At 45.3% G+C, this 25,058-nt stretch overlaps 2 protein-coding genes across 2 annotated transcripts; both read left to right on the forward strand.

Moving 5' to 3' along the window:
- The first annotated feature begins 1,101 nt into the window (after positions 1 to 1,101).
- Positions 1,102 to 7,344, forward strand: LOC110216457 (epidermal growth factor receptor kinase substrate 8-like protein 3). Its single transcript, XM_078156746.1, has 7 exons — positions 1,102 to 1,237; positions 1,548 to 1,632; positions 1,881 to 1,945; positions 2,306 to 2,380; positions 3,166 to 3,317; positions 4,660 to 4,759; positions 6,728 to 7,344. The coding sequence occupies exons 1-7, from the start codon at positions 1,127 to 1,129 to the stop codon at positions 6,935 to 6,937; spliced, it is 798 nt and encodes a 265-aa protein (XP_078012872.1). The 5' UTR covers positions 1,102 to 1,126; the 3' UTR covers positions 6,938 to 7,344.
- Positions 7,345 to 16,449: 9,105 nt separating this feature from the next.
- On the forward strand, positions 16,450 to 21,811 carry LOC110218250 (glutathione S-transferase Mu 5). The gene is made up of 8 exons (XM_021000846.2): positions 16,450 to 16,559; positions 17,307 to 17,382; positions 18,388 to 18,452; positions 18,623 to 18,704; positions 18,794 to 18,894; positions 20,605 to 20,700; positions 20,784 to 20,894; positions 21,391 to 21,811. The coding sequence occupies exons 1-8, from the start codon at positions 16,524 to 16,526 to the stop codon at positions 21,484 to 21,486; spliced, it is 663 nt and encodes a 220-aa protein (XP_020856505.1). The 5' UTR covers positions 16,450 to 16,523; the 3' UTR covers positions 21,487 to 21,811.
- Positions 21,812 to 25,058: the final 3,247 nt, after the last annotated feature.

The following is a 25,058-nucleotide window of genomic DNA, read 5'->3' on the forward strand; positions in this document are numbered from 1 at the left end:
TAGGAAGAACCCGATTTTATTTAGAACCAGGATATAGAGGGAAGAGAAGGTTATAACTTTGGGATAAGTGGGAAGAGGGCAGAATGGGGAAGAGGTTCCATAGAGCACAGTGCAAAAGGGGGTGTCAGAAGAAAGTAGAGGTGGGTTGAATTGGATGGGCAAGGGTGAAATGGATATGAGGTTTCCAGGGTAAGACATTCATGCTCAGAATGGATGAAAGATAATGAAAGCATTGGGGTGGGAGTCCTAGGATTGGAAGAGACCTAAGAGGCCATCTAATCCAAACACATGAGAGATTTGGACTAGGAGGTCTTGACCTCTCAACTGCATCTTGGACTAAGAACAGTCTTCTATTATTATTGAACATTTCACAAATGAGTATCTTGGTTTCTCAACCAACTTTCAATCTCTCTCTCTCTCTCTCTCTCTCTCTCTCTCTCTCTCTTCCCCCCCCCAAGGCAACCAGAGTATGCAACTTGCCCAGAGTCACACAGCTAGTAAGTGTCAAGTATCTGAGACCAGATTTGAACCCAGGTCCTCCTGACTCCAGGGCCAGTGCTCTATCCACTGCACCACCTAGCTGCCCCCTAACCAACTTCTAATAACTCTTTTTACTTTTCTGCTTCATAAGCTCAACTCTAGCTACTCACCTTCTTCCTCTTTCTGCCCTACATCTAACACACTCCCCTAATTCTGAAGGTGGCACAAATGAGATCGTGCAGAAGAGCATGGGCTTGATGTCCAGCTTGGTCACTTACCAACCTTAGGCAAATGATTTAACCTAGGCCTCAGCTCAGATCACTCAAATGAAATGTTAAATAACAAGAGAAAACTATATGGGAGCGAGTCTTCTCAGTTTATACTTCTGGACCTGAGTCAACAAGGGGCTGCTAGGGGGCATAGTGAATAGTAAGTTGGGCTTGGAATCAGGAAGACCTGTGTTCAAATCCTGCCTCAGAAATTGTGTGACCCTAGACAAGTCTCTGTCTGCCTCAGTTTCCTTAACTGTAAAATGAGAAGAATAATAATAGTCAAGGAACAAGGGGAAGGTAGTGTTTTAAAGCTTCCTGTGTTTCAGCACCCTGCTTGGAACCAGAACCGTGCCAGTACTTTGGTGACCCCCTCAATGGACTCTGAGCTTTGCAGGCACCAATCTTTCAACATGAATAGGAATACTGAGCACCAGATGATTAAGACCCCCTATTGGAGAGAGAACCAGTACCCAACTGAAGATATGGTAACAACCCAAAGGAGGATTCTCAAAATTGGGGCAAACTAACTGGAAAGGGTGGAGTAAGGAAGGATAATGAAGAAAGGACTCTAGCTTACCTGGGATCTTTTCCTGCTTTCCTGGGATGGCAAGAGGGGTTTAGGCTGGGAAGGCATGGAAAGGCATTGATTGGCCTTAGGTTGAACTAGGGCTGGCTGGGGAGCCAAACTGGAAGTTTCCAAGACTGGGAAGATCCTGGAGACAAAGGGCAGGGCTGGGACGAACTAGCTGTTCAAAATCAAGGGTTCTCATCTATTGGGCTTGTCCCTGGGTACAGGAGATCCTGATGCATGTCAAGGATGATATCATCACATTTGTGGGAAAGGTGAAAGAAAAAGTCAACAAGGAAAAAGAGTCAAAGGGTGAGCACTGAGGTCTTGGATGGTGGGGGCACTTAGGAATGGTGATTATCACTGGAAATTATGGAACACTTTAAGATATGTGAAGCTCCTTGCATGCATGATTTTATTTGTTTCTAACAATAAGTAGGCACAGAAGTGTGGACTGAATGTAAGGGTTTAGAGGTGAGAAATGTACACTCAGAAATGGGGAAAGGGGTGTCTGGGAACTGGTCTGTGTGATCTATCACTTATTATCTCTCCACTCACAGTATGGCTCCCAGCCCCCCAGTACATAGACTACTTCCAGAAGATCAAGTATGCCTTCAACCTCTTGGTATGTCAGCCCCTGGGGGGAAGAGTCCTGGAGGCCACCTTCTCCTCCAGGCTCCTCCCTTCCAAACCCAACTCCTTCTCAACCTCCACCTCCATTATGAATCCTAACCCTCCTCCTTCCAGATCCAACTCCATCTCAACCTCCACCTCCATTACAAGTCCTAACCCTCTTTCCAAAATTAACTTCTACCTCTTAGCCCTTTCCACTCCAAAGTCATCCAGAGTACCCCCTCTCTGTTGGCTGGGTTTTCAGTGAGTTAGCCATTCACAAATACAGAATGGTGCTCAAGCTACTCCATTCCCTCTCTGGAGTATTTACCTATAGGTGGAAGGGGAGAAAAATACCCTTTTGTGTCCCCAGGGGAAGATAAGCAGCTGCCTGGAAGAGTCAATTGTCCGAGAATTAGTCTTCAACCTCTTTCAGTCTCTGGAATATGTGAGTAGGAAGGTGGGGGGGGGCAAGCAGTGGGCAGTGAGTGTGATAGAAGGAGGCAGGAGAAGGACTGAAGTCCAAGAAAAGAGGAAAGAAGACTAATTTGAACAAATCTAAGCAGTTGGGGCTAGAAGATGATGAGCAAGCGTAGAAGATGGAGGTCAAGGACAGAGACAATACTATCCCTCTCCATGCTCTCCTGCTTCTTGCCTGCACACCTTGAGCTTTCCAGGACAATATTGATTTTGAGAAAAGAAACTGTCATTTAAGGAATCTTTGCAAAGGGAGTATCCTTTGTCACGCCAATTCTTGGTTTGGGGGAAAAAACATATGATCCACACTGCTGGACAGAGTTACAGAACCAAGCCATCATCTTTGATCCTAAGAACCCCTAAGGGTGAGAGAGGACTTTGATAAGGTGAACAGGATTCATGGGTAGACCCAGGAAGAAAGTGGTCACAGGCTGGTAGAAAATGGAGAGCAAGAACCTCTCAACATGCTTACACATAGGAGAACCTTGCATTTATATAGTGCCTTACTTACAATGACCTTATGAGGCAGTTGTAGAAAGAGTGACCTCCTCATCTTACAAAGGAGGAAACGGACTCGGACCTATGGAAGGCAGACCTCACGCTTGTGCCCACTTGACCCAAAAGCATGCTAACTCCCCATCTGTATGCAAGCACAGGCCTTTGAAACAGGGACAAGCTCGATGAAATCTAATTTGGGGGATATGGGGGGAGGTGGTATTTCTAATGCTTTCTCCCACACCTTCTTCCACCCCCTAGGTCATTTATTATTGCCCTAACTACAAAACCCTACCAAGACTGGTAAACTGTCCTCTGCTGACAGACAAGGCCATAAAACTGATGAATACGAATCTGGAAGAAAACCACATTAATTATTGGAAGGAACTTGGAACTGCTTGGACTGCAACACGGTGAGATCCAGGCCCAGTCGTTCTATTCTGACCACAACGCTGCAGAATTTTCGACCTGGACAGAACTTTAGGCATAATTTAGGCCACCTCCTTACCCCGAGTCCTATTTTTCAGATTAAGAAACACAGGTCCACAGAAATGAAATTATACTTCTAATTAGTGGCAGCCAGTTCTCCTGACTCTTTCTCCCATAATGCACTCACTATATTGCTACTCTCAAATTCCTCCCTGGGGAACTTACATAGGAACCTAAATCTTATCTTGCTAGAATCATAGAATCTCACAGCTGAAAAGAGATCCTGGGCATTAGCTAGCACCACTTTCTCTCACCCCACCCTACCCGCTCCCACCCTCTCCAAGGGCAGAAAAGCACCAACTTTTTCTCAAAGAATTAGGTACAAAGTGAGACTTAAGATAATTTTTGCCACATTATTTTCTGCTGGGTATGTGGAGGAGGCATGTAGAAATATCCATCTTCACAATATCTTATCTCAGAAACAAGGATGAAAATGTTGCCATCTTTCTCTTGTAGAAACTGGGAGTAATACATAATCGGACACAGGAATGAGGGCATTTAGAAATGAATAGATTGGATAGAATACGGGCCCTGGTGTCAGGAGGACCTGAGTTTAAATGACACTTACTAGCTGTGTGACTCTAGGCAAGTCAATTATCCCCGATTTTCTCCAAAAATAAAAAAGAAATGCATTGATTATAGGCAAATATTGCCTTAGAAATAAACATCTTTGTTTATGTGGAATTACAGATTTGGAGTTGAAAGGAACATCATAGATGATCTAGGGGTTCTTAAGTCTAGAGTCTGTGAATTTGGGTTTGGGTTTTTTTCATATTTTGACAATTTTTCAATATCATTGGTTTCCTTTATAATCTTATATATTTTATTTTGTGCGTTTAAAGACATTCTTCTGAGAAGGGGTCCATAGGTTTTGCCAGACTGCCATCAGAGGCCAGGACACACAAAAAAGTAGAGAACTCTTGATCTAGACTGAGTCCTTCATTTTATAGAGGAGGAAACCAAAGTCCAGAGACTTTCAGCAGCTAGCCCATGGTCATACAGGCAGCAAATGCAGGGGATGAGACTCAGACTTGGATCCACTCACTCCAAATCAGAATTCTTTCCCCTGTACTCCATCATCTCTCCCTATTTGTTGATTCTCCCCTGGTGCTTTGTTGTGCATCTTCAACGCATTTCTCTGTTCTGGGGGTTGGGGGGGGAGTGTTCTGGGTCCCCCATTAAATAGGGAACCGACATCTTCCCAAGGACTCTCTAGTGTGAGGCCAGTTTAGTAGCATGATTACTAAGATCAGCCTCTTTCTGCAGGGATTCTTGGCCAAAAGACGAACTGGTACCTCCAGCCTATATACCCACTTTTTATGATGGCTGGCAGCTCCCCGAAGTCACCCATCTTGAGTCAGTCAAGGTAAGCAAGAGTTCAGCATTACAGGGGGTTAGGGTGGGGCAGGGAGGAAGCCCCTCATGCCTGGAGAAAGGAATAGGAGCACAAGGACAGGACCTTACATAAGGTCCTTCTTACCCAAGGCCTCAGCACAGGTTCTCCAGATTTCTGTCACATACAAATGCTGACCAGATTTCTACTCTCCTGGGTCAAACCCTCTGGCTACTACATATTAACCTTTGTGTTTGTATGTATGTATGAGTCTGGTTCTGTCTGCTTATTTCTCTATCTGCTTATTGGTGGAGAGAAAAGAGGCTGAATACCAGGGAAGGAGGATATAGATGGCTTTGTGAACAAGCCTGTGCTTTGGGTCACAAGGGTCCACCACCTAGCCACAACCCAGGCCTGCTCCCCTGGTCCCATTTACATCCATTACAGGCCCACAACTCAACCTCCCTCTAGGAAACTATCTCCTCAAGAATTCGGGACAGGGGGGACAGGTCTTTCATTGGCCTGGAGAAAATGGTATTGGACTAGTCACTTGGAGCCTGAATCCCTAAAGCACTGGGAGTCACTGTGGTTGTAGAGCAAAGCATTGGTTTTAGAATCAGAAAACTTGGGTTCAAATCCTAGTTCTTCCACTTCCTAGTTATAACATCTCTGTACCTCAGTTTCCTTCATTTGTAAAATGATAGTGTTGGACTCAAATGACCACTCAGGTGCTTTCTAGCTAGAATCTAGAATCCTGTGACTGCTCTCCCTCCCTCCCCCATCTCTCCCTCTCTCCCACCTATCTTCTTTCTCACTTTCTTCCTCTCTGGCCCCGGCCCTCCCTTCCTACATCTCTCCTTCCTTGAATGAGGCACCATTGTGCACCAAGGACAATAAGTAACATGCTCCTGGGAGAGAAGCAGATGGTGTTCTCAGAGCTGGAACAAGCTGTCTCTTGCCACATACATCCTGACCCTCAGCTGTTGCCCCTTGCCCCCACAATCTAGCAACTGAGACATGAAGAGCCTCATCTGCCTGCCCTGCTGAGCTATTGGCAAGGGGGAAGAAGCCAGGTTCCCAGCTGTAGGACAGGCACAAAGGTTTCTGAAATTTTAAAATCAGAGGGACTTTGGAAATCATCAATAACTCAGGCCTCCAACATTAAGGGCCTCCAACCCTTAGACTTCTCTCTGTCCTTTTCCTGAGTCCCATCATTATACATGGGGGTGGAGGGGAGGAATGAGGCAGAGGGTAGAGGCCTCCCTCCCCCCCACCCCGAGTCCCTCAGGTGCTGAGAAGACTGAAGCAGGGACACCAGAACTCTGAGGCCCTATTCTCCTGCCTCCACTGACCTTGGGGAGAGACTGTCCCAGGCTAGGGAGCCCCATGCACTTGGCCATCAGGTAGAGATACACACCCCTCTCCCACCTATTACCTTGGCCCTTCACTTGGAAGCCCAAGAGCTCTTCCTGACTTTCTCACACCTGTACCCTTCAGGCCCAGGCCCTTCTAAATGTTCCCACAAACATGAGTCCTGTTTAAGTTTCATAGTAGCCATGAACTGTACTGAAAATGGCACAAGGTTGGGTGCTAGAGGTCAGCTACTCATCGTGGATAATTGGCTAACCCAGACCCCTGTGTAAACTCCCAGTCCATCCCAATCCCCACCAATCCAGCAAGACAAGATCCTCAGGAAAACAGTGAGCCAGCCCTTGGGGGACAGGACCTAGGTCTATTGCTATGAGAGTGTGCATACAGGAGTGTGGTTATGTGTGCCCCCCATGCCAGTGTAAGATTGTTCTCCTGTGGGGGTCAGCCGCAACCATAAGCCCCTGGGGATCTTCGGTGGGAAGGGGGAATTGGTGGCACAGGCTCTGAGAGTAACACTGGATACAAGTGTGTAACATCAGGTGCACATACACACACTCACAAACACACCCCAAACCACCCATAGAAGTATCACCATGAGGGCTCCTTCTTCACATTCCCTTTCCTTTCCAGACAGATGCTAAGGACCAAGTGGAGCAGCGGATTGGAGGGCCTCAGTCATCCCACCTCCTTTTCCCACGTGTGTATGTCCATTCTTCTCCTCCAGAATCTACCCCCCACATTTTGTACTTTGTCCCAGAGAAGAAAGGCGAGGTTACAAAACCTCTAGGATTTCAGAGTCAGAAGAGACCTCAGGGGCTTTGTAATCCAGCCTATGCCTAAAGAAGAATGCCTTCGATGACGTGCCCCACCCGCTGGTCCTCCGGCTGTGAGGGGGGGCCCACTGCCTCTCCAGGCGGCTCCCTCTGTTTTTTGTGAGGAAGCTCTTCCTGACATCAGCCTAAATCTGCTTCTTTGCAACTTAGACCTCTTGTTCCTCGTTCTGCTCTGTAGGGCCAAACCATACCTTCCTTTCCTGTGTACACCTTCCCATCCCCTTTGACTCATCACGCCATGAAATCAAATGGAGCACCTTCACCATTCTGGTTAAGGTGAGAGATGACAGTCTTCATTCTTGCCTCTTACTAAAGCCCAGAGCCATTTCTCAATCCTACATATTTATCTTTTCTTCTCACCTGTGTCCAACTCCCAAATCCTGAGCCTTTGTTGGGCTTCTTCCCTGACCTCACTTATCCCAATAAACCAATGTTCCTAATCAACTCAACTGGGTCTGGACCTTTCCTTTTCAGCAGCCCCAAGGACACCAAAGAGGCAAATTCCCTGCCCCTTTCAGGCCAATGGCAGTGTACTTTTAAGATTTGTGTAAGAATTCCCTTTACAGTCTGGATCTAAGAGTGGCGGGTCAGAACCGGGAATCTGCAGTCCTTACAGTCCTTACACTGGATTCTAAAATAATCCCAGATCAAGAATATGCCACCAAGAAGCCTGCAGAGATACCCCTGATCCTGGTCCCACGGAACAGGGAGAGATTTTAGGATAAAGTAGTTCATCTCTCCCATTTTGCAGATGAGAAAAGTCAGAATTAAGGAGCTTAAGTGACTCATTTAAGTGACCCAAGGCAAAATACTGACCAGTCCAACTTCCTGACAGGATCTAATAAGTCTATTCAATCTGAAATAAGACTTTTTTTTTTCCATTCACTCTTTTTTGAAAGTAGGTTGTCAACCTTCAGAGTTCAGTCTAAGAAAGACAAACAGGATTAGGTTCTATCAGTGTTTACTTCTCTCAAAGCCAGCAGCATGAGAGCGCCCATGCATGGGGGCCAGGTTGGAATTGAGCTCCCTTTGGGGTCAGGGTGCACAGTTTATATACCCTTTCAATGGGGACTGAAGTCATTCCATTATCATTTCACCTTTAGATAGAGGAAATACTTCTTTTATCAGATCGCCCCCCTGGATTTGAGCTATCTAGAGGAGAGAATCTGTCTCCAGCCAAGGATGAGTAAAAGACAATGGGTTTTCCTACCTTAGACTAAATTACTTGCAAGCTTGGGTGGGGGCTGACCAAGATAAGGACAGTCAATGCAATCTCATTATCAGTAATGTCCTTCTGAAGAAAAACTGAACTTAAAAGTGAAGATTTTGGAAGAAGGGGGCTGGGGGAAGCTCTGAATCTCTAAGATATTGGTTATTAATAATCATTTTTCATAAGGTCAATGTTTTCCTCCTCTCCCTCAAAAAAAAAATAAAGTAGGAGTATAGCCAGAAACGAGTATGATATTAAAAACAAAGAGCATCAATAATGTTTTTTAAAAGCAAATCAACAACCTTGGCCCCAGTCACATCTCCCTCCTATTGGTAGAGGAGGGAAGAACCCCAGGTACAGACTGTCAGATACTCAGTCCGATTCAGTCACTATTTTGCTAAACTGATCTTTGTTACAAGGAAGGACTCAACAGAGTAGAAGTGGGGAATGATATTTTAAAATGATCGTGATTTAAAAACAGAAGGCATCAATAAAAGGAAGAAAGCCAACAAGATCATGAATTTAAATCTGGAAAGGAAGTTAGGTGGGATCAACTAACCCAAGCACCCCTTTTGGGGGGGAGGATCCTGGGGCCCAGAGAGGTTAAGCAACCTGCCCACGGTCACATGGCCAGTGAATGGCAGATCCAGAATGCAAATCCAGCCCTCTGATTCCAAATTCCCATGCACCCCACAAAGCCCAAGGCGGGACTAACGATGTTGATAAAACAGTAGAATTTGAGATGCAACACAGCCGAAGCTAAGGACCTAAGTAAGACCAGTCTTTAAAAACATGGCTAGACAATCAGAAGATCACAGCTTACATAAAACTGTCAAACCTCAGAAACACAAAGAACAGCCACCAGAAACTTATTGTCTTTTCTCAATCTAAGAAACAGCCCTAACAGGCTGTTGGAAATAAAAAAAAAAAAAAGGATATGGGCAAGGAATGGGGAAGGAAGATGATGATACAGGCTTCTAGCTGCTTGAATAAGTTTTAAAGGAGCCACGAGTCACGTGTGCAGCTGGGACTTTGGCATTTAGCTCCTCAATATTTTCACCACACTCTCTCTCTCTCCCCTCTTTGTTTTAAGTAAAATTAAAGTCTTCCTTTCTGAATGACAGACTCCTGCTCCTACTCCCCAAACCTCAGTGGGACAGAAAGAGAGATGATTGCTTTCTGTTCCTCTCTTTCTGATTCTGAGGCAACTAAGAAACATATCAGATATACTGCCTGAATTGAACTCAGAAAGTCCTGAGTTCAAATTCTGCCTCAGAGACTTTATTAACCATGTAACCCCTGGTCAAGTCACAGCCTCAGACTCAGTTTCCTCATGCGTAAAAGGAATTTGATAACATAGCACCTATCTCACAGGATTCTCATGAGCATCAAATGAAGGAAGCATGTACAAACCTTCAAATGATATATAATACATAGATATGTGCATGTGTGTGTATATGTGGGGGTGGGGTGTGTATGCGTGTGCATACATGTACAAACTACATATGTTGGTATGTGTGTATTATATATACATATATATTGTTGTTGTTGTTCAGTTGCTTTCAGTCATGTCTGACTCTTCGTGACCTCATTTGGGGATTTCTTGGCAAAGATACTGGAGTGGTTTGCCATTTCCTCCTCCAGCTCATTTTACAGATGAGGAAACCAAGGCAAAGAGGGTTAAGTGACTTGTGTATATGTATAGATGTGTGCATATGCATATATATATATATATACATACATATGTGTGCATATATACATATATACACTGATAATCATTCAAGATCATTTGAGCCCCAATAAGGACCAAAACCTGAAGTAATCAGCTAGAAGAAGCACCCTGGCCTAACAGACATGCTTTGCATGCTCTGGCACAACAGACATGCTTTGTTTTGCTCTCTGAGTGAACTCAAAATGCCCCTTCTTGTGTCAGCAACTACAGGGCCAGATGAAGCTGACCAGGAACATTCTTCTGTTTGTAATTGTCAAGGACAAGATGCTTTGAACCGGACATCTTAAATAATGGGACTTTCCTTATCTTGGACACATGGTATGGTATGGTATGGTATGGTATGGTATGGTATGGTATGGTATGGTATGGTATGGTATGGTATGGTATGGTATGGTATGGTATGTCATGTTAATGATAGAAGAAACACAGACATCCTGAATCTATAATTTCAATTGACACTTTGACACTTATCTTATTGCTTATAATCTATCTTATTCAAAGATTCCTTTCTCATATTATGGTTAACACATTTGGAGACTGTAATTTTCGTTGACACAGGCACCTTGAGTTGAGATTGCTCTAAGTGTCTGAAGAGTCTCCTTCATCTTGTTTACCTCTGAGTTCAGAATTATTTTCTGACTCCCATGCTTGCACATTCTCTGGCTCAGTGAGAATAAATAAGCTCGTACAAACACATATACAGCCTGATTCTGTTTGTTCCTTGATCAGACTTTTGTTTAAGGTAAACCTCATTCTGTTTGTTTATTGAGCAAGCCTTTGGTAAAGGAGGAAACTGATTCTGTTTGTTACTTTGGACCAAACTTTTGGTAAATGGTTGACAACATATATATGCTAGTATTGCTATTCAGTCTTTCCAACCTATCTTGGGGGCTCTAATCCCAGCCATGGTTTCCCAAGTGCCACATGTTTTGGTCTGCCATCTTGCCTCTAAACTGAAGTCCTCATGCTTGCCCATAATGTCTTGTCCCACAATCATCTTCAAGTAGGGGTCTGCTGGTAAATGTTTAACAATCAGCTTTCTGAAAAGCATACACACTGAAATTTAATACGCACTATTAACATTTTCTCCATCACTTTCTTAAGTCTAGACAATGAACGAAACAGTAAATCAAGCCCTGATTTTTAGTGTTTGCCAATTTCTGAGGTGTAAATGCTCATACTGAAAATTTAACAACTATTCTCAGGAGCTTATACAAGCTGGCTCCAGCACACCCCTGCCAGGGTTCCAGTGGGTTTTTTTTCTATTTCTAAAACAAATATAGCCAAGATCAGAAGGAAAGCAGTAAATTTTGGGAGGGAAATGTATAGAGTTTCTCAGATAGAGGTCTCATCTCAAATATATACAGAACTCTGTAAAATCTATAAGAATGCAAGTCATCCCCCAACTGATAAATGGTCAAAGGATATGAACAGGCAGTTTTTACATAAAGAAATCAAAACAATTTATAGTCATATGAAAAAAATGCTCTAAATCATTATTGATTAGAGAAATGCAAATTAAAACAACCTTGAGATATCATTTTACACCTATCAGATTGGCTAAAATGATTGAAGGGGGAAAACAACAAATGTTGCAAGTAATGTGGAAAAATTGGGACACTAATTCATTGTTGGTAGAATTGTGAACTGATCCAACCATTTTGGAGAACAATCTGGAATTATACTCCAAGAGTTATTTAACTGCCTATACTCTCTGACCCAGTAATATCTCTACTAGGTCTGTTTCCCAAGATGATTAGGGAAAAAGGGAAAGAACCCATATGTTCTAAAATATTTCTAGCAGCTCTCTTTGTAATGGCAAAGAAATGGAAATTGCAGCAATGCTGATCAGTTGGGGAACAGCTGAACAAGCTGTGGTATATGATTGTGATGGAATATTACTGTAGGGGCTGCTAGGTGGCACAGTGGATAGAGCACCAGCCCTGGATTTAGGAGGACCTGAGTTCAAATCCAGCCTTAGACACATAACACTTACTAGCTGTGTGACCCTGGACAAGTCACTTAACCCCATTGCCCAGCCAAAAAAAAAAGAAGAAGAATATTACTATGCTATAAGAAATTATGAGCTCAGTGATCTTAAAAAAGCATGGATAGACTTGCACAAAATAACAGAGTGAAATAAACAGAAACAAGAGAATGCTGCATGCAATAACAGCAGCATTGTTTTAAGAACAACTTTGAGCAACTAAGTAATTTTTACTATTATTAATATTCAAATTAATTACAAAGGACCTATAAAGGAAGATGCTACCTGCATGCAGAGAAAGAATTAATAAATAGAAGTATGTATAGAATGATTTTTACATATATATTTGTGTGTAATGGTACCCATCTCTGGGGCTGAGGAAAGGGGAGAAAAGGAAAAAACAGAAATGTACATAACTTTATTACATATTTAAAAGAAATAGCAAGTTGTACATAATGATTGCACATGCAATCATCTTTTTTTTTAACTATACTATGTCATGGAAATGCTTGTTTTAGTCCATCAATTATAAATAAATAAATAGAAACCACATACTTCTTGTAGCCCACCCCGGATCAATGAATTCCTGATGAAAAAATCATTTAGACCTCTATCCTCCTCATCCTTTCTGTGGCATTCGAACTAGTCAACCAGTGAGCTAATCAATCAATCCACAAGTATTACTGGGTATCTACCATGCCCCAGGCACTGTGCTAAGAGCTGCGGATGAGACAGCCTCAGCCCTCTAGAAACGTACATTCTAACAGGGACTCTATCTATTTATCTCTCTGTCTACCTATCTACCTATCTACCTATCTGTATTATGTATGTCTATGTAAACACATGCATATGCACACACTCGATGAATAAATGTTAGTTTTGAGAGGGAAGGCACTAGCAGCTGGAGGGATCAGGAAAGGCTTCATGAAGAAGGTGGGGTTGGAGAAGAGTCTCAAAGGGAATTAAGGATTCTGGGAGGCAAAGATGAGGAGGAAAAGCATTCCAGGCATGGCAGAGAGCCAGTGTAAAGGTATGGAGATGGGAAATGGGGGTTCAAGGGAAGAAATATTTATGGAATCTGAGTTCTAATCTTAACTCTACCACTTATTAACCACGTGGTAACCTTGTATAACCTTACACAGATCATTTAACCACATTATTTTATTTTCCTCATCTTTAAAATAAGGATAATGCTACCTAACATTATACGTTATAGCTGGAAAAGACTATAGAGGCAGTGTGGTACAAAGGAAAGAACCTCTGGTTGGAATCCTGCCTCTGACGCTGAATACCTGAGTCACAGCTTCCCTGGGTCATGTATTCCTTTGTTTGTAGAATAAAAGAGTTGAACTAAATGCCTTTTAAGGTCCTTTCCAAGCTGTGGGTCTATGATTCTATGACTCAAACCTACCTTGAACATAGTAGGTGTTTAATAAATGTCTAGTGAATTAAAGCAGTCTGGAAATTGTAAAGCACTATAAAGATGTCTAATGCACTTGCTATCCTCCTTTCTTGAAATTCTTTCATTGTATTCTGTGACACTGTATTATCTGGGTTCTCCTCTGGCTTCCCTGAATATTCCTTCTCCTTCACTAGCTCCTTTCCTTCCTACTGCCCCTAAATGTTGGTGTTCCTCAAAGCTCAATCCTCACCCTTCTGCCCTTCTTTCTTCTGTCTATCTGAGAGACAGTATTGTTCCTGTAATATCCATGGGAAATGCTAGACTTAGTTATCAGGGAGACCTGACTTTGAATCTCAACTCAGGCACTGGATAAGTCGCTTAACTTTTTTTCAGCCTTAGTATCCTCTTCTGTAAAATGGGGATAATAGCGTTAACAACCCACAGGGTTGTTGTGGAAATCAAATGAGATAATATACATGAAGTACTTTGCAGACCTTAAAGCCCTCTATAAATGCCAGCTATTATTAATTACCCAGGAGCTATGTTGGTGTCTTTTGGCAAACTTTTTAGAGGCTCTGGGTGAGAAACACTCCGGGAGGCATAGCTCGGTTATGGTCATCTTCATTGAGTCCCTGCTCCCCATCCTCCACCCCACTTGCCAAAGTGATTTTCCTCAACTGAGCTCTTATTGTATCACTCCCTTACTCGGCAAATTCCAGTCGTTCCTTATGACCTCTTGTATCAGATATAAAGTCCTTTGGTTTTCAAAACCCTTCATTACCTGGCTCCTTCCTACCCTTCCAGGCTTTTTATACCTTATTCCCCTCCTCGGACGCCACGATCTAATGATTCTGACCTTCTGGCTGTTCCTCCCACACCCACAACTGAACTCCCCATTCCTTGATTTTTCATGAACTGTGTCCGGGTTACTGAAATGCTTGTTCTCTCTGCCTTTGCCTCCCGGCTTCTTTCAAGACTCAGGCCAAACCCCATCGGTGCACAAGGTTTCCATTGCCTTCTCTCTGTGACTTCCTCCCATTTACACTATATATACACCCTCGTATGTTAATAGCTTTTTACACGTTGTCTCCTCTATTAGAAGGTGAACTCCTAAAGGAGGTTCCCCCGCCCAACCTTTTTTTTTTTTTGCATCCCCAGCCCTTTGCATAGTGCCTGGCATAGACACAGCGCTTGATATGTGCTTGTGGACTGACCGATCCAATTTCCCCCAGCTCAGGACTCTAGGACCAAACACGTCTTTTTTTTTTTTCCATATGCTTTTGAGTTGAAAATTTTTCTCCCTTTTTCTCCCCCCCACCCTCCCCAAGACGGGCACAATCTGACATAGGCTTTACATTTACATACCCATTAAACATATTTTCACATTAGTGAAGTTGTAAGTAAAAATTAAAACCAATAGGAGGAACCATCAGAAAGATGAAACAAAACTCAACAGAAGGTAAAAATAAGTGAGAGTGATTAGACTTCCACAGTTCTTTCTTTGGATGTGGACAGCATTTTCCTTCCCGAGGCCTCTGGAGATGTCTTAGATACTTGTAATGCTGAGAAGGGTTCAGTTTAACATTCTTAGTCATTGCATAATGTGGCTGCTATTGTGTACAAAGTCCTGTTGGTTCTGCTCACTACACTCAGCATCAGACCATATAAGTCTTCCCAGATTTTTCTGAAGTCAGCCTGTTCATCATTTCTTATAGCACAATAGTATTCCATTACATTCATATACCACAACTTGCTCAGCCCACCACAAAAAGAGCTGCTATGTATATTTTTGTACATGTGGGTCCTTTTCCCATTTGTTTGATCTCTTTGGGATATAGCCCTAGAAGTGCTATTGCTAGATCAAAGGGTATGCACATTTTTGTATCCCTTTGGGCATAGTTCCAAATTGTTCTCCAAAATGGTTGGATCATTTCACAACTCCACCAACAATGTATTAGCGTTCCAGTTTTCCCACATCCTCTCCAACATTTATCATTTTCCTGCTCTGCTCTGTCATGTTGGCCAATCTGATAGGTGTGATGTGGTACCTCAGAGTTGTTTTGATTTGCATTTCTCTAATCAATAACGATTTAGAGCATTTTTTCATATGACTATAGATGGCTTTAATTTCTTCATCTGAGAACTGTCTGTTCATATCCTTTGACCATTTATCAATTGGGGAATGGCTTGTGTTCTTATAAATTTGTCTTAATTATCTATATATTTTAGAAATGAGGCCTTTATCAGAAAGACTGGTTGTAAAAATTCTTTCCCAATTTTCTACCTTCCTTCAATCTTAGTTGCATTGGCTTTGTTTGTGCAAAAACTTTTCAATTTAATGTAATATTATTTCATTGTCTATGGTGCCTTTTAGCAGGATGTAGTTTCCTTCCTTATCTCTTTTGATTAGATCTATTTTTGCTTTTGCTTTATCAGAGATCAAGATTGCTACCCCTGCTTTTTTTACTTCAGCTGACATATAATATATTCTGCTCCAGCCTTTTACCTTTACCCTCTATGTGTCACTCTTTTTCAAATGTGTTTCCTGTAAACAACATATTGTAGGATTATGGTTTTTAATCCATTCTGCAATCCGTTTCGTATTATGGGAGAGTTCATCCCATTCACATTCACAGTTATGATTACAATCAATCTGTGTCTTTTTCTCCATCCTCTTTTCCCCCTATTTATGCTTTTCTTTCTCCTTTTTCCTTTCTCTCCCCTTCACTAGTGTTTTGCTTTTGACCACCGCCTCCTTCAGTCCCTTCCCCCTTTTATTACCCCTTTCCCTTTAGTCTTACTGCTGCTTCCCTCCCTTCTTTCCCCCCCTCCCTTTTCTTTCCCCTTTTCCCTCCCAGGACTCAACACGTCTTAAGGAGGATACAATATACTCGCCCAGGGAGCAGCTTTCCGCCAAGGAGGTAGGATTGGAGGCTCAAATTCAGGGTTTGCACAAACATTTGCACCGAGGCGCACCGAGGCGCACCGAGGCGCACCGAGGCGCACGTTCTACGCGTCGCGAAGGAAACTTCTAAGTGTCTAAGTGGTTCCAGGACTTGAGCCGCTCCTAGCCCACACACTCCGGCGTCCCCAAGCTCTGTTCTTGGACTAGGCCTGGAGCTTGGGGCAGGAGGCGGGGGATGGAGAAGGGAGGAACCTAGATCTGCCCACCTCCCACTGGGCCTGCCCCCTTCGAGCTGGAGATAAATGCCCCCCCCGCGTCCATCCTGAATTCAGTTACCTGATCCACCCTGCTGACAATATGCCTATGATCTTCGGATACTGGGACATCCGCGGGGTGAGCGCTCTCCCAGCCCGGGGGTAGGAACGGGGAGGGGGAACCAAACGGCCTGGTCTTTTCCCGGGGCCCTCAGCTGAGCCCCGGTCCCCCTTTTGTCTAGTGCGGGGGCGGAACTTGAGGAGGGTACGCGGCGGTCTGCTGCGCCACCCACCCCGAAACCACTCCCCAAACTTCCAGTCCTGCGAGTGACTGAGGGAGTTGGGGGGGGGGCTTCCCCGGCCCTCTCCTGCAGCATGCAATTTCGGGGTTCGGGGTGGGGGCCAAAATCGGATTGGGGAAGGTCTGAAGAGACGGGGGCTCAGAAGATGGCCTCTCTTACCGAGTGCATTTCTCCCCTCCCCATCCCTTTTGTCATCCTTGGCCTTTTCTTGGAGGAGCACCTTCCTACACTCCCTCCCAGTTAACCTCCAGCACTTCCGAGCCCCCATTTGCTACCATTCCCTTTACGCAGACTTTTACCACACTTTCAGTAGCTTAAAACTGCCTGAGACTTTGGGGGCTCGCTGTTTATTCGTTGGCTCAGCTTGTGTCCCAGTAGAGGGAAGAGAGAATGTAAATGCTGCAGCGTGGGGGAGTCGAGGTCCTTTGCTATATCCACAAAAGTTAAGGCCCCCAAAACTTGATCCTCAGAGTAGTGGTAAATGAAAGCTGCCTAATGAGGTTTGGGGGATGTGCCAAGAGATGAAACAAGTTCACTGAGGGGGAGTCTCCACTCCCTACCCGGACTGTCTGGCTCCTTCACAGCTGGCCCATGCCATCCGCCTGCTCCTGGAATACACGGATTCAAATTATGAGGAGAAACTGTACCGTTGTGGGGAAGGTGAGTTAAGGGAGAAGGGAGCTCTCAGTGAAATGTGCCAGTCATTGCCAGGACCTTCCTGCCCCTTGCCTGCGCTACAGTTAGGAGGGAGTTCTGGATTTCTCCTAAGGGGGCCGGGAAAAAAGGCCATCCATGATTGGAGACTGGCAAAGGTGCCCAAGTTAAAAATGGCTCTTTGCAACTCTGATCTGTGATTCCTACTGAGAGGGCAGGATTAGAAATCTGGGTCTATGGAGTTCCAGCCTCTGCCTTTGTTCTCCCTCCTTGGACCTAGCAGAAGCTTCTCTGTCGGAGTCTTGGTGAGGATGGGTAAGACACAGGGGAGGGTCTGCTAGGGGTGGGAAACCTATAGCCTCCAGGCCTTTGGTCTTTGGGTGCAGCCTTTTGACTGAGTCCAAGTTTTACCAAACAAACTGTGAAGTTTGATTCAGTCAAAGGGCCGCACTTAAGGATCTAGAGGGCCACATGTAGCCTTATGGCCTAGGTTCCCCACCCCTGGTCTAGAGTTACTCCTTTTTGACTGGGATACCTCGCCTCAATTCTTGTGGAGAGGTACCATTTCAGGGATGATAATGGTTCCCCTAGAGCTTGTGGTGGTTGTGTATATATGTTGAGGGGGGAGTGGGGTATGGCTGGCTGTGCAGATTCATGACTGGGCCCCACTGGCCCTCTGCCAACATTGGTATGCCCCCTGTGGGGCCTGCCCCTTCCACTTCTAAATCTGTGATCCTGCCCTCTACCTAGTTTGGAACTCAGTCCTGCCTTCACATGCAACAGGAAGAAGTTGGGGGAGGGGGCACCAGAAATATAGGGGACAATGTTACTAATTCCCTAAACTGAGATGGGCTAGCTCATCTTTCCCAGGTTATTATCCCTTTAAGTCCTGGGTTTCTCTCTCATTACTTGGCCTCCAGCAGGCCTAGAGAGCCTTCTCACATGGTGTCTTACTGAGAAAAGGGCAGAATTTTGAGGAGGTCTGGGGTTACTGCTTTTTCTTCCCCACAGCTCCTGACTATGACCGAAGCCAGTGGCTGGATGTGAAGTTCAAGCTGGGCCTGGACTTCCCTAATGTAGGTGTCTGCATCAGAGGAGGTGCTTCCAAATGCTTCTTGTCTTTTTCTGCCTTGGCTTGGATGGGGCTTGGTGGGACCCTGTGGAGATTCAGGGCCCTGAACTAGAGGGGAGTAGAGGGGCTGGGTACCATCACTGACTCTTTGACCTGTCCCTATTCTTCTTCCAGCTGCCGTACCTGATTGACGGAGAACATAAGCTCACCCAGAGCAATGCCATCTTGCGTTACATTAGCCGAAAGCACAATATGTGTAAGTTGTTGTAGAGGGGTAGTAAAGGAAGTCCCATGGTCTCCAAGGCTGGGATAATGAGGGTGAGTCCTCCTCCTGTGCATCTGCAGGTGGTGAGACTGAGGAGGAAAAGATTCGTGTGGACGTGCTGGAGAACCAGGTCATGGACTTCCGTATAAAGCTGGTTCAGATCTCCTACAACCCAGATTTCGTGAGTTTCTCCTACATAGGTTGGAATGGGGGAGAGACAAGGGGTGAAGACAGGAAGTAGGGTCTATGGATCCCAAAGGCTTCCTTCTTCCTGGATTTGTCTCCCTGATCCCTGCGTTTCAGGGGCTTTCAAACCCAAGGGCCTGGCCCAGGAGTTGTGACTCTTAGGTGTTGTGATGATAAATCACTCTGAGGTAACTCTGGGATGTCCAGGCCTGCACTCAGGCTTCAGGTCCCTCATCATTGTGGAGAGAGAACACCTTCGAGGAGGAAGGTGACCCAATAATCAGCTTACTTTCCCTGTCCTAGCTCTTTGCTCCCACAAGAAAACTCCATTGTCCTACCAGGACTCTTCCCTTACATCCACTGAGGAAGGGGATTTCCTGTTATCTGGGAAACAAGCACACAATACTGGGGGGAATCTAAGGATTTTTAGTGCTCTAAACTATAGGAAAGGCATAGGTTTCAAAGAAGAAACATGGGATAGTCTTATAAAATTGCAATGCTTCTTTAAAGTTTGGATAGAATTCAGGCTTTTTTTGCACTAATGGAACAGTTACATCCTTTGACCTTCCAGCCCTTTCCCTGGAGGTCCCAGTGGTTTTAACCAGTGGGCATCCTCCCCTATCCAGTTTAGTTGCCTGACTCATAGCCACTAACCAGGTCCTCCTGTGAGGCCCAGCTTATTCACTTCTCATCATCATCATCATCATCATCCCTGGAGCCTATCTGCTTAGCATCAGCTGTCTTTTTTTCCTTAAAAGCCAGAACCCTCCAGCTGGCTGGCCATACTATCATAGGATCATAGGTGGAAGAGATCTTATAAGAGACCTTTGTTTTATAAATAAGGGTCTGAAGCCCAGAGCAGTTATAATAATAGCTAGTATCACATAGCATTTTAAGGTACCCTTTCTCCTAATCTGGGAATCCCAGGTCATTGAGCTTTTATTAAGCACCTGTTGTGTGCTGAGCACTATTCAAAGCGCTGCCCAGCCCACAATAGCGGTCTTCAGGGGATGGGGTAGATTAGTTACTCTGGAGGTGGGGTACATTTTAGAGTAGAGTGGGTAAGAATGTGGGGCAGTCATTTCTGCACCGTCATGGTGGGTTGGAACCTACGTGTTATCTCACTGGATCCTCATAACAAGGTACTGTTATTAGCCCCATTTTACCTTTGAAGAAACTGAGTCTGAGAGTGCATCAGTGACTTGGCCAGACAGTAAGTGTCTGAGATAGAGTTTCAAACCCAGATCTTCCTGTCTCCAAGTCCTGGACTCTTCCCTATACCACCTATGATAGCTGCCCTAGTGACTTAAGTGACTTGCCCAGGGTGTGTCTGAGGGACACTTAAGTTCCCAACTCCTTTTGTAGAGTAAGTAAACCAAGCTATTTCCTGGCTCCAGTGATGAGCACCACCCACATCCCCAGATTCATTTTGCTAAGTCATCCTTCCTTCAGGTAACCCTAAGGGAATGTTCTTACCATAACCCTATAATTGGTTTCATGATGAAAAAACAAAATGTGGCCGTGTGGTAATAGGAAAAGGCAATTTGCTATCAAAGACGGGGATCGGTTAGGTTCTCATTCCTCCTTAGGGCAGAGGATGCAAAGGGAGCCAGTTTTAGGAGAGGCACATGGTCCTAGTCCCTGAGAGGAGATCCAGGGGAAAAACGTGGTGAGGGTGGTGACTGTTTATTTCCCTCTGATCCAGGAGAAAATGAAACCTGGCTACCTGGAGCAGCTCCCAGAGCAGCTGAAGCTCTTCTCCCAGTTCCTGGGAAAGCGGACCTGGTTTGCAGGGGACAAGGTAGGAGCCGGGGAAGGAAGGGAGGGATCTTGCTGCTTAGGAACTTCAGGTCCTTTCAATCGATGGCCATTTTCTCACCTCAGATCACTTTTGCGGACTTCCTCATGTATGATGTCCTAGACCAGAACCGAATGCTTGAACCCAAGTGCCTGGATGAATTCCCAAATCTGAAGGATTTCCTTGCCCACTTTGAGGTAAAGATCCAGCTTTTCCTGTCCTCCCATGCCAAGCTCCCTCCTGTTATTCAGCCTGGGACCCTGAGGCCAGAGGGGAGCCAGCCCTTGTCCTCAATTGCCAATATTTGTTCTTGTCCTTGGACATAACTTGTACAAAAGGTTCCCTTTCTCTAAACTAGGGTTCTGTAGACTACCAGTAGTCTGCACAAGGTGAGGGAGGCGAGTTACTCTAGGGGGATTGAGGAGGTAAGGGTATGTGGTAGTCTTTTTTTTCTTTTTTGGAGAGATGAGGTAACAGTGAAGGACAAAGCTGGTCTGACTTGTAGGCTGAATACTTGAGCCTCGGTCTTACCTGTAAAATGGGAATAATACTTGTACTACCTACTCTAGAGTGTTGTGTGGCCTGAAAAGTGCTCTATCGATAGGAGGTGTTGATTACCGTGTTGAGGGAGCATGCACTCTGTGTCGAGGTTAGGGTCTTGACTGGTTTTTTTTTCTCCTTGTTCCTCCTGAGGCTCTGGAGAAGATCGCAGCCTACATGCGCTCTGACAGATTCTACAAGCTACCCATCAATAACAAGATGGCCAAATGGGCCAACAAAAGAGCTTAGCTGTGCCAAGACCCAAGCAGCAGAGGGGCTTGCCACGTGCCCTCCTCTGCTCCAAGAGACCTGGTCTGCTCGCCAGGTTCCCCTGGGCCCGCCTTTGCTGTTTCTGAGACGCACTTGTCTCCCTCCAGCCTGCTCCCCACTGTTCTAGTGATGGTTTAGGGGGAGGTATGGTCACTGAGGTAGGGGAAGGGCCTGAGGGCAGGGAAGACACGTAGATCCAATGGGGCTAGAAGAAGGGCCTCCCTACCTCCCCCATCTCTCTCATCTCTTCCTGTAACCTTGTGAACTTGCTCTGGAAATGAAAAATAAACATGAATCTGTGTGAGCTGTGTCCATCTCAGTGATTGTGGTGAAAGGCACCCCAGGATGAGGTGGGATGAAGAGGAGATGGGACTGCAGCAGTTAAACTGGATGCTCTGGAGACTTCTTCCCCTGCGACCCTTATCCAGTGGTGGCTGCTGCCTGCCTTTCCTTCGGTCAGTCAGTAAACATTTATGAAACACCTGCTATGCGCCAGGCACTATGCTAAGCACTGGGGATAAAAAATAAAAATAAAAGATAAGCCCTGCCCTCAAGGAGCTTATGATCTGATAGGGGAGACAATGAGCAAAATATGTGCAAACAAGTTATATGCAGGAGAAATAGGAAACAAGGGAAGGCAGTGGTCTGAAGTCTCACTGCCCTGGTCTTCTAGCTCTCCCTGCTCAGACCGCTTAGGCTTGGGCAGTAGTTATTGGCAGTACCTGAAATCCCAGAACTGATGACGTTCCTTCAGGTTTTAAAGTCTTACCTCCTACCCACCAACAGCCAAAGGGACGAGGGGGATGGGGGGAGAGATTAGCTGGCAACCAGCTGACTTGGTAAGAGGACCGAGGATTTCAGCTGGGCCTTAAAGAAAAGAATGGATAGGATTTCAATAAGCAAAGAAGGAGAGAGGAGGACATTCTAAGCAAGGGGAAAATGATGCAACAGGGTTCAGTAAAGTGTATTCAGAGAAGAGAATAGACTAGTTTGGCTAGAATAATGGGTTTATATGCATGATAAAACTGGACTGGGACCAGTGTAGAGAACCTTCAGATAGGCTGAGAAATTTGAACTTTATAGTCAACATAATTAATTCCTGAGTTCTGATAGGCTTTCGCAGGCTAACACCCTGAAATCCTTCCATTTTTACTGAATTATTCAGGAATAGTCCTGACCCCATGTTCCAGTCCCACCTCCCGGCCCCATTGTTCTCTCACCGCCTTCCCCTCTGTTTCTAGGGGCCTCACAGCCTGGCAACAGCAGCATTCAAAGAAGGAAGGAAAACTACAAAAGAAAGAAGAAACTAGGCTAGGGCTTATAATTAGGGAGAGCAGGCTGAGGGCAAAGAGGATTCAGAGGGGAAGAAAGGCTTTTTGTATAAAGGGGGAGGGTAGAACAGCTGGCCCCCGGGAGGGTCTTCCTGTCCCAGACCCTCTGGCTTCTGCCCTCCCCTGCTGGGAGAGAGGAGCCATTCCTACTCTCCATAGAAGCATAGGATTCCAAAGCAGGAAGCTACCTTAGAGATCCTCTAGCCCCACCCCCACCACTACCCCCACCCCCATTTTACAAAAGGAACTGAGGCCCATAAGCCACATAGCTAGGAAGTGACAGCTGTTTGCAAACATACAAACTCAACTCTAACTCCAGGATTCACTTTTACCCAGGGTGGAAATTTTAAGGAGCGCTAATAGCATCATCCCTGGGCTTTGAGCACCCCTCATTACCATTCCCTTTCACCCCCATATCCAATCTACTGCCAAGGCCTCTTGGAGAGATTTCATCTCTCAGATTTGCCCCCTTCCCTCCTCTGACTCCGCCACCACCATTCTGGTGCAGACCCTTATCACCTCACACATGGATTATTGCAATAGCTGCTGGTGGGTCTGCCCACTTCAAGTCTCTCCCCACTCCACTCCATCCTCCATTCACCACTACAATGATTTTCCTAAACCTCAGGTCACTTCCCCTAATAAACACCAGTGGCTCCATGTGGCCTCCAGGATCAAATACAAAATCTTGTTTGTCATTCAAAGCCCTTCATAACCTAGCCTCCCACACACTCCTTCCCACTCTTCTTATACCTTATACCCTCCTACCCCCCGACATACTCTTTGATCCTATGACATTATCCTCCTGACTGTTCCATGAACTGACCAGATATCTTTCAGCTCCAGGCATTTTCTCAGGCTGTCCCCCATGCCTGGAATGCTCTCCCCCGTCATTACCACCTCCTGGTTTCCCTGGATTCCTTCAAGTCCCAAACTTCTATAGAAACCTTTCCCAATCCCTCTGAATTCCAGTGCCTTATCTCTGTTAAATATTTCCCATTTACCCGGTGGCTTCTTTGTACGTAACTGTTTGCATATTGTCTCCCCCATTAGTTTGTGAGCTCCTTGTGGTCCTTTTTGCCTCGCCTGGAACAATGTCTATCATATAGTAGGCACTTAATAGATGCTTGGTGATTGACTGAACCTATCTCCCCACCAGGAGCCATTCTATGGGCTTGGAAATTTTGCAAGGTCCCAGAACAAGCTGCCTCCCCACTGATGGTTGCAACCCAAATGAGCCTCCTTCATCCTCTCCACCTCCCACCCTTTTTCCCCAGATGCAAAAATTATTGGGTCTGGCTCTGCCAAAGTTCTTCCCACTGTAGGATGAGATGCTCTTGCCTTTCCCACTCTAATATTCCGTCCATCGATGTGGTTACTTTCTTCAACAATGCAGCTATTATAATTCATCTCCTCTCATCTTGTGCACCGTTTTTGTTCTCATCCCCCCTAGAAGATCTCCACAGGGCCCCCCCCGCAATGTCCCAGGGCCCTTCCTCCTTTCTTGTCGCTGTGTGGATATCAGTGGAACACATAGACTGTCCACAGATTCCAGTCACATATCTCTGATGCCACCTCTTTCCTCATCCCCATGCAGTTCTTGGTTGGTGATGTGTTCTGCTCACCCACACCCACCATGTGCCTCTTCATGTGCCTTCTCCCTTCCACATCTGTTCCCTAAACAAAATCCCTAGGACAGCAAGAAATCAGGCTCAGTCCAAGAGGACAAGGGCCCTTAAGAGGATTCTGGATTTACATGTGGGTATATATGATGGGGTCATTCACTGGAATGAGTTGCTGGGATTAGAGGAAGTGGTAAACACGGAAGTGGGGATGAAGATGAATAGTTGTGGGAGAGACCACTGTCTGAAACCACCTAAAACTACCCAGGTGCACCTCCCTATCCCTGCTCCCCTTGTCCTCACAGGTGCCTGGGGCTCAGTTTACAATTCTGTAGAGACAATGAAGATGAGAAGACTATCCAACCCTTTCCCATCCACTTCAGTGTGCTGGTACAAGGGAAGGGGCCCCAAAAGAGAGGCTCACTCAAAGAGGTCGTCCATACTCTGCCCCCAGCTAGGTAAGAGGGAGGAACAGGTCTCATTTGTGACATCAGGTACAATTATTCTATTTTTAATAGGGATGAACTCAAAGTCCCCTAGAGTAAAGAATGGAACCCAGAAGCTGACCTTGGATGAGTAAGGTTCAGGGCAGGAGCCT

Source organism: Phascolarctos cinereus, unplaced genomic scaffold (assembly GCF_003287225.1).
Source record: "Phascolarctos cinereus isolate Bilbo 61053 unplaced genomic scaffold, phaCin_HiC Scaffold_5;HRSCAF=322, whole genome shotgun sequence".
Lineage (NCBI taxonomy): Eukaryota > Metazoa > Chordata > Mammalia > Diprotodontia > Phascolarctidae > Phascolarctos > Phascolarctos cinereus.